A 15,008-nucleotide genomic window follows, 5' to 3' on the forward strand; every position below is an offset into this window, starting at 1 on the left:
GGCCCTTGAGAAGATTCCTTGAAAGGGAAGAAGAAAAACATTGAATACAATGCAGATGCCAATAAGACACACCTTATTGAGGTAGGATCAGATGAAAGAGACTGATTGAGGCAGAAGCCCTCAAGTACATAAAAATAGTTGTCGGTAATCCAAATAAAACCCTCAAAATTGGGTCAGATTTGCCATCAGAATTGGAAAGGCCTTTGATCTTCTTACACAATGCTGATCATGTGCTTGCTTGGGGTGATGAGGTCTTACCGTGGATACCTCCAAAACATGCACTTCATCACCTTAATGTAGACCTACAAGTAAAACATATAAAACAAAAGAAGAGATCATTGGGTCCTGACAAGAATAAACACACAGCTGAAGAGATGAATAAACCTTTAAAAGCAAAATACATCAGGTTAGTATCATACCCGAAATGGATTGTAAATGTCGTGTTGGTTCCAAAACAAGGAATAAAATGGTGTGTGTGCATAGATTTTACTAATTTAAATAAATCATGTCCGAAAGATCTTTTCACATTGTCTGGAATCCACGTATTGGTCGACTTATAAACTGAAGACTGCGAGTTGCTTAGCTTTCTTGATGCTTACCAAGAGTACAACCAGATAAGTATAGCTACCGATGATCAAGAAAAAACGAGTTTTATCATTGATCAGGGAATCTATTGCTATGAAGTAATACCATTTGGATTCAAGAATGTTTGAGCAACATATGAGTGATTGGTGAACAAAATGTTTAAAAACTTGATCGGAACAAACATGAAGGTATAAATAGATGACATGATCGTTAAAACCATTCAAGCAATCAAACATGGGGAGAACTTTACATTGTGTTTCAAAATATTGAGAAAATATCAAATGAAGTTGAATCCAAAAAAATTCTCCTTCGGTGTGCGAGGTCGAAAGTTTCTATGTCCGTTATATGTTTTCACAGAGAGGAATAGAGGTGAATCCTGAAAATATCAAAGCTGTTTTAGGCATAAACTCTCCTTCTCCACGAAACGCGAGGAAGAATGATTGCTTTGAACAACTTCATTTTAGATTTGCTGAGAAAGGATTACCATTCTTCAAAGTATTAAAACAAGGAAAAAAATTCCGATGGAGAGAAACATGTTAACATGCATTTGAAGATTTGAAAAATATCTAACTACATCACCGCTCCTATTCAAACCAATCAAATTATACTGCAAATACAATATTAGAAAATTTTGCAAAAGAGCGCATTTAGAATCTACATGCACTCAATGTTCATTTTCATTGGAAAAGTATCATAAGAAAAATGACATTTACTGACATGTTTTAATGACACTTGAAAGAAAGTGTAAGCTTGAGATATATATTGAGACATTAATTAAATATTAAAATTTAAGAAATTAAAAATAAAATAAAGTACCATATTAAGGTATTTTGTAAAATTTGTTATCAAATCAACCAAATAATTAAATAATGTTATTTTCATTTTTAATCTCAATCCCTAAATATATTATTATTGAATAATTTACAACACATTATTAATTTAGTTAAATTAACATAATATTAATCGAGCTATAACCGATCACAAATCAAATGATCTCATCCGAAAGCAAATCAATATACTCTCTCAACTACTTTACCTCAACTATTTCATCATGACAAATTTTGAGTGGAGTTCGTAGTGAAAATTATTTACTCACACATGCGCTCCGTTGAGTTGCAATAATAATAAAAATAATATACTATTTATTAGTAATCATGACTTAGTTAATGTGATATATGAGTAATATTTGAACAACATTGGAAGATAGAAAAATGAACAATAAAAATTAAAATTATTCAAGGGAAATGTACTACTCAAAATTTTTCTATATGCAAAAATATTTCATAAAATAGATATTTACGTTTTGTGAAATAGTATGTTAAGATTTAGCATATTCAAACGAAACCAAATATATAGGCACTAAAATAAAATGAGACCTTAAAATACTCAATGCACCAAATAAGTTAATGTAATAAAACTAAAATAAATATAGACTAATATATATTTTCGGAAGAGGAGAGCTCAAAATGACTTTCAAAATAAATCATTAGAGACTAATATAATCTCATAATTTTGTGAAAGATGATAAACATATTATATAGATTAACCGAACCACAAAAAAAATATGAAGAAAAAGAAATGAAAACAAAACACAAATCATCGGTAAATTAAACTAATTAAATCAAAGAAACCAACATAACATCAAATAATTAAGTAAAAAAACTCATAAAAAGATGAAAATAGATCATCACTAAAATAAAATGAAACCCTAAAAGATTCAATACATTAGACAAATTAATGTAATATAACAAGATAAATATAGACTATTATATAGTTTGGATGAGGGAGACTCAAAATAACCATCAAAATAAATCTTTAGAGACCGATATGTAATCTTCAAATTTTGTGAAAAGTAACAAGAATTAACCAAACTCTGAAAAAAAAACATGTAGAAGCGCAAGACGAGAAAAAGTAGACATTAATTCAATATATTCAATAAATATTAATGCCCATATATTTATAATTATTAATTAGTTATTTAAGATAAGAGAAAAATTACAAGTTAACATATATAAGAATATAATTTACTAAAATAAATAGACAATGACATATAAAGAAATTAAATTAAGAGTGATATATTTATATGTAAGTAGATTCATTAGTTAACAAGAATTTGATGTTATGGAATATTTGTCAAGGAAATAATCATAAATAAAATATTTTCAAAGGAATCATAAGCAAACAATGATAATCTCTCATATTTTCGATCGGTTTCGTTTCTTTGTTTTTTTTTTCCCACCTCAATCATGATCACGTACGTGATGCGTCGTAAAAAATGAAAGCGTAGTGAGCGGCATAAACCAAACTTCGTATGTTTGACTTTTTCGTTTGGCTTTTCAAGGCTTCTTGAAAAACAAATTTTAAATAAATAGAGAAAAAAACACAAAAATATTTTTATTACAAAAAAAGAAAAAAAAAAAGAAATGGCTCTGTTTTAAATTTTTTGTTACCAAATATACGGCTTAGGCCATCTCCGACCACAAAATCTTTTTTGTACAAATTTTACACTAAAATAGTAAGATTTTTGCACCAAATACAACATCCATCTCCAACCCATTAACTTCAAATCTTACACCAAAAGAATATTCTCATAATATTCTTTTTATTTTACATATATTAATTATCTACAACCCATTAACTTCAAAGACACGGATAACAAGATGTTGACACATTTGGAAAATATCTGGGTGATTTTGGAGAATCCGGATCAAATTTACCATATTATTGATTATCTAATTTGTTTATCTTCTAAATGTATTTTTTTTTCGATTACTTTCTTTGTATTTGAATTATGTGTTTCAAATTGTATTTGTATTTCAATTTATTTATGAATTATATTGTTATATTAATTTTTTGCATTTGTATTTAAATTATATTAATTGTAAATCAATAAATCAAATTAGTCCTTAATTAATAATAATTAAAATAAATAAATAAATAATCTAGAAATCAACAATTATTATTTTTAAATAAATTTGATGAAATATCTAATTATTAAAATAATAAAATAAATATTAAATTATTATTTAAATAGTATTTATAATTTTTAATACACATAATTATAATAAATACAAATAAAAAAAATAAAAAAATAAAAAAAAAAAAAGAAAAAGAAACAAACCTCTGCGTCAAATTTGACGCAGCGCAGCCCCCATTGGAAGAGAAAAGTGGCACCAAAACGGTGCAAAACACCATTTTGGTGCAACCGTTGGAAATGGCCTTAAAGAGCCATACTTTGAAAGAGGTAAAAAGTCGTCAAAATATTTTCCGACCGTGTAAGGCTAGCCAGTCAACGTGAAATATTTTTTTATTGCATGTTTCATAATGCAAAATGCCCTAAATTCAAAGGTCTTGTTTAGGTGAAATGCCAGAATTTAGACTAATCTTGATTCTGACTTTCAATTCCCAATTTCTTTTTTGCCCCATTCAAACTAGATCTTTTTTCTTTAATTAAATACTTGCCATCACATTCTATGCTACACAAGGTAAAATATAAGTCAATTGTGACAGTTTATTCAAGAAGTATCAAGTAAACATATATCATAAAAAATCTATAAAAATATGCACTATCTATCCTTAAGTGGTATAGAAGCTCCCAACCCACCATTGCCAAACTACGTAGACTTAATTCATTTGTGGATTCCATCCAAACATTGTTACATGAGCACCTTCTCAGTCAACCATGAGGAGAACTCAATGCATTGGCAACTATATAAGAACAGTAGCAACATTTAAAGTTCATACATCCATCAAGAGAAAAATGACACGGCTACATGATAAATGTTCAAAAGCTGAGAGTTCAGTATTCGCACGTGGAAATTTGAAGGTCAAAACCATCAAAGTGAAGAAATCAGATGACGCTTCGCCTCCGGCAGAGTTGTTCGTCGTGACGCCAGAGTCCAGGGGTGTTTATCCTGTGATACTCTTTTGCCATAGTTACTGTACTGCTAATACTTGGTATTCCCATCTCCTTCAACACATATCATCCCATGGATATATCATTGTTGCTCCTCAGGTAAGTCTTTGTATCTGAATCTCTCTTCTCAAAAAAGTCATCCACGCCCATGTTCACTTATGTTCAAATTGTTGTAGCAGAATTTGATATCTAAGTTCATCTGCAGACGAGGACTTTTCTCTCTGTGTCTTGCTAGAAATTGTACTATTTTGCATTCTAAACAACAAGCTTCAACACCATATAGTTTTCTTCGATATAGATATACACTCGGTCATTTTCTTATATTTATGTCTTTGCCAATTACAGTTTTACCAGTGCCTGATTATGTCAATGAAAGATGAAATCAAGACAGCAACCAAAGTTACAAACTGGCTATCTTCTGGCCTAAAGGTTATCCTTCCTGAGTATTTGAAACCAGATCTATCTAGGCTTGCTCTTTTAGGCCACAGCAGAGGTGGCAAAACAGCATTTGCACTGGCACTAAACCAGGACATAACTTCCCTAAAATTCAAAGCATTACTAGGAATGGACCCAGTTGCAGGGCCTAGTCCACCAGGCAGGGTCGAGCCTGAAGTCCTAACTTATATCCCACACTCTTTCAATCTCTCGATGCCTGTAGGAATCATAGGCACAGGTTTGAGCAATAAATCTAAGGGCATTATTCCATCGTTTGCCCCAAATGGGATCAATCATGCTGAATTTTTCAACGAGAGTAAACCACCTGCTTGTTATTTTCTAGCTAAAGATTATGGCCATTGTGATATCTTGGATGATTCAAAGGTGGCTTTGGCAAGTTTGGTGTGCAAGAGTGGAAAGGGCTCTAAAGAATTGATGAGGAATGGTGTTGGCGGTATTATCGTGGCATTTCTCAAGGCTTATTTGGTAGGTGAAAGTGAAGATCTACAAAGTATTGTTGATGCACCAAGTGTTGCTCCTATAACTCTCGGTCCAGTTATTTATGCCAAATAATGAGTCATGATTACATATTCTTTCATATTTTGTACCTAGGGAGTGAGAGTTTACTTCTTTATTTATTAGGTTTATATCAAGTTGGAGGTACTTGAAATTTCATGTCATTTGTCCTGATCTGCAGCACTAATTTTGAGTTCAGTAAATGAACCATTTTAAATAAATTCTCTTCACATGCAAATAGGCAATAGCAATTAATCACTATTCAAAGAGAGGCATGAGCCAGTCTACACCAATCACCACCACGATTAAATAGTTAAGCCATAAGCGGTGAAGCATATTTCTATACACCGAATTGGGAAACAACAGAATCATACATTGCTGCCACAGTAAAAAAGAAGAAAAATGATAAAAACACGATTACATTAAAGGGAATCACACAAATCTAAATGGAACGGAACATTATTATGCAATTCATTGATTAACACGTTATTCATAAATCCCGTTCTTGGGGAAGCAATACATTTATAAATCAGTATTGCATTTAATATCTCACAACAGCAACTATAAAACCACCTACACATCCCTCAATCAATGTCCTCTCAAATCCTCATCCTAATCTATGCTCGAAACATGTAAAAGTGTAATAGAATTATATAATTAAGTATCAAAGTGACTTGAATGCCCAAAGACAAAATTTTTAATGCAAAAATTACCCAATAATATCACGCATTCTTATCATCACCACCATTAGCACTGATCAATGCTTCGTCCCTTTTCTTCTGTTCCTCCTCTTCCTTCAATTTCTTCTTATTCTTTTCGAGTGCCACAGCTACCTCGGCAGGCATGTATTTCTCGTCATGCTTGGCCAAAACCTCAGTAGCCTTAAAATAACACGCCAAATTCCTAGCCTTCTCCAAAATCACCAATTTACTGCTGTTCTCCATGATGGCATCTTCCTTTTTCCTAGCTTCCTCATCAACAGGCCTAATGAACCCCTCGACCACAACGGAATGCCCCTCGCGAAAAAGATCCGGCAAACGACCCTCGTATCTCACCAAAATATCCGTGATCAAATCGGTAACCACAAACTGGATTTCAGGGGAAGTGGGTACTTCAGCTACGCTGTTTTCAAGAACAAGGCCTCCGAGGCGGAACTTGGATTTTGACGGGTTCGCCTCGTACTTTTGGAGGGCATCTGTAGGGGTGACGTAGAAGACCAGCTGATCTTGGAATTGATTGATGACTATGATAATGAAGCCCGCAATGCAGCTGAATGTTATGGCGTAGGTCCAGAGACGGCGGGTCTGGAGCTGACGTGCGCGAGCCCCGATGTCGGGTTTGTTGCGTCGGGTCGGACGGATCGAACCGGTGGAGAGAAAACGGAGACTGAAATCGAGGCGTTTCGGGTGGTTTACAAATGGAGAGAGGTGAGAATTGAAGAGGTAAGGTATGAGAGGATGAGATTTGGGGATAAGGACGGTGGAGGCGGCGGCAGTTGCAAAGTGGCGACCAAGGTGGCGGCGGAGGAGGTGGGAGGCACATCTGCCGGCCATATTTGGTAGAGAAATGCTCTACTTTTCCAAGGGTTTTAAGAATAAAACTTGATTTTATACATACATGTGATCTCTCTTGATGGCTGGTCTTTTTGGAAAAAACAGTTGACGTGATATAATATTTCAATAAATTTTTTTCAAGGAATTGATAAATTGACAAATAAATAATATACGTATGAATGTAAACCAAACAAATGATTGACAAGCTATTCGGAGCTCAGTTTGATAAAAAAATTGATCTGAGTTCGTTAGTTAATCATATTAAATCAATATCAAACGAGCTCGACAATTTAATCAAACCAAGCTCGCTCATTTATTGAGTTGACAAATAAACATATTAGTATTAATCTCAATTGAAGGAATGCTCATTTGTTGAGTTGACAAATAAACATATCAGTATTAATCTCAAGTGAAGGAATTGAACATATATATATTTAATTTTTAACAAGCTCGAATCAAGCTCAAACCCGATATCAATGGTATATTTTACGAGCTCGAAAACGAGACAAGCTCAAATCAGGCTTGTTAAACATGATAAACGAGTTATGTCGAACTGACTCGATTACCATGATAAACGAGCTTTTCACTAGCCGAGTTCGAACTTTTCGTGAATTTAGTAATTTCAAAACGAGCTCGAATCTAATGATAAAAGCTCAAATCGAGTTCAAACCTCTATCAATCTTAAACGAGCCAAATTCAATATCAATATTATTTGATTTGGTTTGGATTATTTACATCTTGAATGTATGATTCAATTAAAATATAATTTTATTTTTAATCTAAATTTTTGTAAGTCCGGTTAATATTATAAAATAAATACATATTTTATTTTGAAAATTAACTTATTGATTTAATTTTTAAAAACTTATATCTATTTNACCGTCTATATATTTATAATTTTTTATGTTGATAAAAATCTAACCAAATAAGTATCTATCACCAGAGTTTGGAGGTATTGTTTTCAAATGTCAAAATAAGTCCAATAACTATTTTAGTTTTTCGAAATATGGTGCTTCAATGTTGGAAATTTGGAAAAGTGAAACTCCCAAACAAAAAATCTTTAGAAAGAAGGCCGACCACACGTTGCGGTTGGAACACCGATATGGAACGACGTGAAATTTTTTACTCATTATTAAGAAAGTCTTTTCACTTGATTTAGGTATTTCTAGTAAATATCCTGGTTTTTTTTATTTGTACTTTTATTTATATAAATGCTCTTTAATACATGTTGTGTCTTTATACAATTCAAATAATAATTTAAAGATAATAAGTTGAAATGAATTTATTATTGCTCATAATATGTTTGGATAATGGACAATTGTAGTTTATGAACACAAGTGAGCCACACATTGACGGAGCAAGAAATCTAAAACGGAAATTGAATATTAAATAAGCGTGATAAGTGACAACTTTATCAAACCCCAGCGATGCTTGTGTTTCCAACCAGAATCAAAATAAATACTTGTAAATATGCTTCGTCGATCTGCTTACACTAAATTACTAGATAGCTGAGCTTCTATTTTACTATTTTCAGTACAAACATACAAAGGTTGCTTCGGGGTCCGAAGGTTCCTCCGGATAACTTCGATTCATGGTAGTCCTAAGCTTAGAATCAACATTAATGATCTTCACGGTTTCATCGCGTTCTTGCTCGCCCGTATTTCCAAGTTTCAACAACACATCCTCAGGGTTTTGGTTCATAAATACCACTAGCAGTATCATCGCTTCTTTCCTCACTGGTATTATTTTCCAACTTCAACGACTCTTCTGGTGCGCTTTGGCCCACAGATATTTCCTGCTTAGAATCAACATCCTTCCCCTCGACAGCATCATTGCTTTTTACTTTGCCTGTGTTTTCAGAGTTCCAGAGCTCTTCGGGTATGCTTCGGGACGTAGAAGAGTCCAGTTTTACATCAAAATCCTTGATCTCCTCAGCAGAATTGTCGTTTTCTTGTTGTCCCGTGTTTTCTGGGGACAATGAGCCTATGGGTGAACTTTGACTCGGGGATATCTCATGCTTGGAATTGAAATCCTCCTTGCTAGTACCAGAGCTTTCCTGTCCGCCTGCATTATCCGATGACTCAGGCTTGGAATTGAAATCCTGCTTGCTAGTACCTGTGGTTTCCTGTCCACCTGCATTTTCCGGGTTCCCCGAGTCTTTCAGTAAACTATTTGATGACTCAGGAATGGAATTGAAATCCTCCTTGGTAGTACAAGCGCTTTCTTGTCCACCTGCATTTCCAGGGTTCATCGAGTCTTCCAGTAAACTATTTGATGACTCAGACTTGGAATTGAAATCCTCATCCTCGACGTTGTCTCTAGTTCCTTGCTCTTCGGCATTATTCAGGTTCAATGAGTCTTCCACTGGACTTCGACTTACAGATGACTCGGGTACAGAAACGATATCCTTATCCTCCACAGCAGAGTTACTTTCTTGTTCTCCAGCATCTTCTGGGTTCCACGACTTTTCCTGTAAACTTAGATCCAAAGACACTGGCATAAAATCAATATCCTCTTCCTTGGCAGTTTCATCGCTTTCTTGTTCTCCTGAATTTTCTAGGTTCAATGTATCATGCATATCAGGCTTAGGATCAATATCCATCTCCTTCACACAATCATTGCACTCTCGCTCTCGCTCTTGCTCTCCGGCATTTTTCCAATGAGATGACTCTTCCAGGACACTTTGACTTGCAGATATTTCTGTCTCCAAAACAGAGTCCTCACCTTCAATAGCACCATAGCTCTCTTGCACCCCAGCATTTTCCTGGTTCGACGACTCTTCCCGAAAACTTTGGCACATAGATGAGTCAAGCTGAAAATTAAACTCCTTATCCCTGAAAGTTTCACTGATATCTTTCTCTGCAGTATTTTTGGTTTTCAACGATTCTTCCGGTGAACATTGATTCACAGATGAGTGTCTCTTAGAACCAAAATGGTTACCCTCAATGGTATCATCATTCTCCTGCTCTTCAATTTCCTGGTACGAGAACTCCTCGAGTAAACTTTGGCTCATAGATAAGTGGGATTTGGAAACCATGTCCGTTTGTTTGACAATGTCATTGCACTCATGCTCTCCTGCATTTTCTGTGTTCCAGGACTTTTCCAATACATTTTGGCTCACAGATGACTCCAAATTCGAGCAAAGATCTATGTCCAAGACAGCAATATTGCTCTCTTGCTCTCCAACATTTTCCAAGTTCAAGGATCCTTTTGGTGAAATTTGACTTGTACTTGAATCAGTGTTCAAATGAAAATCTTTACCCTCAACATAACCAGAGCTCTGTTTCCCTCCTGCAATTTCTGTAACGCGAGAATGTTCAGACTCGTCTAGGACAGGTCCAGGAGCTGAATGTTCAATTTCAGTAGTAAATAAGGAAACCCTAACTGCGTCATTTTCCTTTTCACACTCATCGCGATTTTTTGCACAATCATTGTCAGGTGAAACATTTCCCAATGTTAATGAAGTTGGTGAAGACACAGGCTTTGAATCAAAATCTTCATTTCTCAAAGCATCTTTGTACTCTAGATCATCTGAAATCTCCTCTCCAATTGGAGTCTTAAACTCCTCATCGTGAGACTCCACAGCTTGGCCTCCATCAGAGCTCAAAGCAGGAAACTCAATCACAGAAATGTCCTGTTCACGTTCCTCAGCGAATAGCATCTGAGATTCATCAGTTTTATCCTCTATAATAATCTCAGATCGGTTAACATTCTCCTCTTCAATTGGAGTCATAAACTTCTCATCGTGAGACCCCACAGCTGAGGGTTCGTCAGAGCCAGAAACATGAACCTCAATCACAGAAATGTCATGTTCATGTTCCTCAGCAAATAGCTTTTGAGATTCATCATCAGTTGTATCCTCTGTTATTTCAGATTGAGAAACATCTTTAGACAACTCAACAGTTACAACGGCCTCATTTCCACCTTGAGATTCACATGTGCCATCCTTGCCACCCGAAGGCATTGTCCCAAAAGGTGATGCATCTTGACAGAGAGCAATACTTGAGCTTTGATTTTTGTTCATCTCAACATTGTTGTCATTATTGATTGGCAAAGATGGGGAATAATCTGAAATCTCTTGATAGTCGGCATTTTTAGGTTCCTCAGGAACAGTGACATAAGAACTAACTGCACACTGGTCTATACTGCTGTGTTTCACACTAGCTTGTTTGACACAGGTTTCTGGGTGCTTTAGATCTTCATCAACAACCAGCACCTCAGACTTGTTTGTGGTAGATTTTAAAGCCACTGCTACGGGCTCTGAGGACCCCGGACCAGGAAATGTATGATCTAGTAGGGTTTTACTCACTGTTGATTCATCCTTTAAATTATAATGCATGTCACTGACATCACAGCTCTCTTGCTCCGCAGAAATTTCCTTCTCTTGTAAATGACCAGATGGATTGGGTCCCAAGACAGGAAAAGCACTTTCAGAAGTTGAAATCACCTCGACCAGGGCACTCCCTTTCTCATCTTTATCAGCACAAAATTTCTTAGATTCATCGACAGATCCATCCTCCTGTGTTGCAGAAGTGACAACTGCTGTTTCCTTGAACAAATTTTCTGACGCTAACGACATATGCAGATTAGGTTTTTTCAACGGCTCAAACGCAATGTCACCTTCCATCGCACCCAGGGATCCATCCTGGCCATTCTCACAATCTAGAGGTGGTGAACCAAGAATTAAAGACTGTGGTATGGTATCCTTTGAACTTAAATCTTCGGCTGTCCCAACTGAATTGCCTCTGAACACCGGTGTCGGTTGAGATTCTTCAGATGTTACCAGATGATTTCTATCAGATACTTCGGAGGCTCGAATAAGAGAACTATTCACTTGGGGGGGTTTCTCGTCAGGTTCTTGATCATCTTGATGTTTATCACATTCTAGCGAAGAGACATTTTCAGATTTCAAATTTGAAGAGGTATTCACTGCAACAGTTGGGTTCAAAGTTGAAACCGAAGGCAAATTATCATCTGATTGAGATTTTGAGGCAGCATCATTTGTATGAGCTTCTCCTCTCTCCTTCACATGCTGTTTCTGATTAGGATCCTCAGACTTGTCCAAAGCAATCTCAGCACACGTAGCGGAGCCTAATGCGATATCATCTGTAAAAGACGTCAGTCCTTTCAAAAATTGACAATTCCAGCGTAGGAATAGAAAATTCAACCGTCGACTACAGGTACCAGCCAAACAAAATATATAGGAATTGGAAGTATACAAGCATAATCAATGAGAAAAAGGTATACAATTCACCGGAAAAAATCAGGCTAACATTATTCATTTCTTCAACCTGTTCAATTAACTTGTAATATAGACTAAAAAGGAAGTTGATACTAATTTTTTTAAACAGGGGGTTGATGCTTAAGCTATGCAAGAGTGTTTTAGTGGCATTATGAAATATGAAATATTGATGAGTCCAAGGATTTTCTACGATAATGCTGCAAAGCCACCTGTATTGCAGAGGTCCCAATATTCAGGGATAAAGGAACATGGTAGTGATCAAAGGAGTAATTTCCACACATTTTTAAGAACTGCAGCGAGAAGCACAAGTAATGAATTGAACAAATGTTAACCAAAAATTGCATCAAGTCCAATTTCTCCTCCATTAACACCTCATTTGAATTCTAAATTTAGAAGAAGTACACAGCCCGTAAAACCAACTAGAGACTGTGTTTATACCTCTACCTACTGTACTCGAACCATATTTGATGCATATCCATGATCAGCTATGCGGAATTTCATCCACTTCGCTCTCTGCGGATCATTTAAAAGTTAAAAAAAGAACATATCTTCCTAAAAAATACATAACATGTTATTTAAGTCCGTCTCTCCCTCGAAAGTTTACATGTTTTATGCAGTACTTGCAACCAGACCTTTTTAAAATACATTCTCGTGCAAACTTGTCAAAATATCAACATCACCAGTTCAAAATTCACTCAAATAAATAAATATAAAAAAAAATAATTCTCTCAAATAATACTGGAGGATGAGATGTTCTACATTTAACAAATTTTGAAATCCATTAAAAAAAATAAAAAACATTCTCCCAATTGCTTCTGGCTACTTATAATATAATTCATATTTGAGCACATAACAGCCATATTTAAATTCAAATCAGTTATAAACTGCAAAAGTGAAGCTTACCGTTGGGGACTTCTGAAGCATGATCTGCAACACCTTGATGGGTGTGATAGCTTGCATCTATCAAATCAGAGTCATTCTTACCTCTTGTAATGGACTTCCGCACAACAGAAGCCCGGGTTTTTTTCTGTGGAGGTTCACGAGAATTTGAATCCTCATCAGCAAGACCACCAGGAACAATGGAAACAGAATTCTGCTTCCTTCGTCTCCGCTCAGGTGTCTCCTCATTTTGATCTTTTTGTCCTCGTCCTCGTCCCCGTCCTCGTCCTCTACCTCGCCCCCTTGTCCCAGAGGAGGAAGTATGCATAACAGGTTGCACAACAGCTACAACAGAAGATAATGGAGGGGTTGCCAGTGGACTTAAAGTCGACACTACAGGATCGGGCTGGCCAACACTTTCCACAACCACAGAGCCAGTAATAGAATTGCCAGGAGCCATCGCAGAACTGGGAATAAGTCCTTGTTCTGAACCCTGGTTTGATTGGATTGGGTAAGAAAGTGATGGTGGAGCACTGGTAGACAAAACTTTATTAGACTCATTACACTCTTGCTCTATAACCTTGGCGAGAGAAACAGTGGTAATACTGGCAGCCATTGTGGAACTAGGGATAATTCCTCCCTGAGTTTCAATGACTGGATTATGAGCACCTGGTGGTGAGGAAGGAAATGGAACAGCTTGTAATCCCATGGTCTGTTTTTTGCCTCTGCGGCTGGGAGCAGGAGCTTCTCCTGTTGTAGTCTTCTGGCCTCGACCTCGACCTCTTCCTCTACCTCGCGTTGATGTTGGAGAAGCAACAATCTGAGCAACGGGACTGACATACGGGAGAGAGGATGGCAAGGAGTTTGAGGTAACAGGCTGTTCCAATGGTTGTGTGCTCCCAGTGATGGCAAAGCTAGCCGAAGAATTAGAATCAGGTACCGGAGCAGCAGTCTCAGCCTTGGAGACCTCTTCTGTTTCTCCAGTTACCAAAGGCGCAGGACAAGGAACTGGGGGACGCATTCCAATCGGAGGAGAGATTACAACTGCAACTCTTTTTGGCCTTCCACGACCCCTTTTAACAGGTGGGGTAGCCTCATTGACTCCTTGGGCAGTTGGTTGAACAGATGAATATTGAGGCATTAGAGGTACTGCTTGTGCCTGCATTTCACTCGCGACCACAGCAGAGCTAATTCCAGACTCCGCCAATACCGCTCCAGTAAACTCTTCCTTCACAATGGGAGATTCTGGGGACCCAACTTGACACATTCTTTCGAATTCTTCTTCAGTCAATTGCTCTTCATAAGAGCGCACCTGAAAAAAATTGATTCAGAATACATAAATTTGTATTTGTCACAATCATACTCGTTATCTAACAAACAAAGATCAGGAATACAAAAACAAGGTAAATGTGGACATATGACCGAGTAAAATTCAGATGACTAACCTCTCTAGCTCTTTTTCCTCTTCCATAATGTTGGATATCAAGCCCTCCAAGGGCCCCACCCTTTCTCTTCATCCCAAGACTAGTTGGCACAACTGGATTCGCTATTTCAGAGATCTTCATTGCTTTATAAAATGGTTGCAATTCATCTTCATTCAGAAGTCGAGAGGGTAGTGGAGGTATCTGCTCAGGTTTCTGTGTTCGTTTCCCACCAAAGAAACTTTGCCAAAGTGCCTGTAGACAAAATCTTTCCAAAAGTAAGAAAAAAGCCATTTCCTTGATCACACATAAATGTGTGAATATTAAGCAACAATATACGAAGATTCAGAAATTACCATTTCTTCTTCCCGCCTCTGTTTGTCAACTGACTCAAAAATATCAATTTCCGACTCACTGCGGTGAATACAGAATGTGATACAATAAGAAATCACATAATAAAG

At 36.4% G+C, this 15,008-nt stretch overlaps 3 protein-coding genes across 11 annotated transcripts in view; 1 reads left to right on the plus strand and 2 right to left on the minus strand.

Moving 5' to 3' along the window:
• The first annotated feature begins 4,019 nt into the window (after nucleotides 1-4,019).
• On the plus strand, nucleotides 4,020-5,737 carry LOC140979639 (chlorophyllase-1-like). The gene is made up of 2 exons (XM_073445134.1): nucleotides 4,020-4,600; nucleotides 4,847-5,737. Exons 1-2 carry the CDS (start codon nucleotides 4,268-4,270, stop codon nucleotides 5,507-5,509), a joined length of 996 nt encoding a protein of 331 aa, XP_073301235.1. The 5' UTR covers nucleotides 4,020-4,267; the 3' UTR covers nucleotides 5,510-5,737.
• Nucleotides 5,738-5,932: 195 nt separating this feature from the next.
• Nucleotides 5,933-7,060, minus strand: LOC140979640 (cytochrome c-type biogenesis protein CcmE homolog, mitochondrial). The gene has a single exon (XM_073445135.1). The coding sequence runs from the start codon at nucleotides 7,003-7,005 to the stop codon at nucleotides 6,175-6,177; it is 831 nt and encodes a 276-aa protein (XP_073301236.1). The 5' UTR covers nucleotides 7,006-7,060; the 3' UTR covers nucleotides 5,933-6,174.
• Nucleotides 7,061-8,370: 1,310 nt separating this feature from the next.
• Nucleotides 8,371-15,008, minus strand: part of LOC140979643 (uncharacterized) — a 39,680-nt gene continuing 33,042 nt past the window's right edge. For 8 of the 9 annotated variants that reach the window (XM_073445142.1, XM_073445141.1, XM_073445143.1 and 5 more), the window contains 4 exons: nucleotides 14,904-14,961; nucleotides 14,572-14,802; nucleotides 13,151-14,438; nucleotides 8,371-12,111 (listed from right to left, as the gene is read on the minus strand). In XM_073445142.1, coding sequence (XP_073301243.1) covers nucleotides 8,690-12,111; nucleotides 13,151-14,438; nucleotides 14,572-14,802; nucleotides 14,904-14,961 — 4,999 coding nt within the window. In that variant the 3' untranslated portion in view covers nucleotides 8,371-8,689. The remainder of the gene's footprint in view (nucleotides 12,112-13,150; nucleotides 14,439-14,571; nucleotides 14,803-14,903; nucleotides 14,962-15,008) is intronic. The other variant, XM_073445146.1, reaches the window with a different exon arrangement.

The sequence above is a fragment of the Primulina huaijiensis genome, chromosome 6 (genome assembly GCF_012295235.1).
Source record: "Primulina huaijiensis isolate GDHJ02 chromosome 6, ASM1229523v2, whole genome shotgun sequence".
Taxonomy (NCBI): domain Eukaryota; kingdom Viridiplantae; phylum Streptophyta; class Magnoliopsida; order Lamiales; family Gesneriaceae; genus Primulina; species Primulina huaijiensis.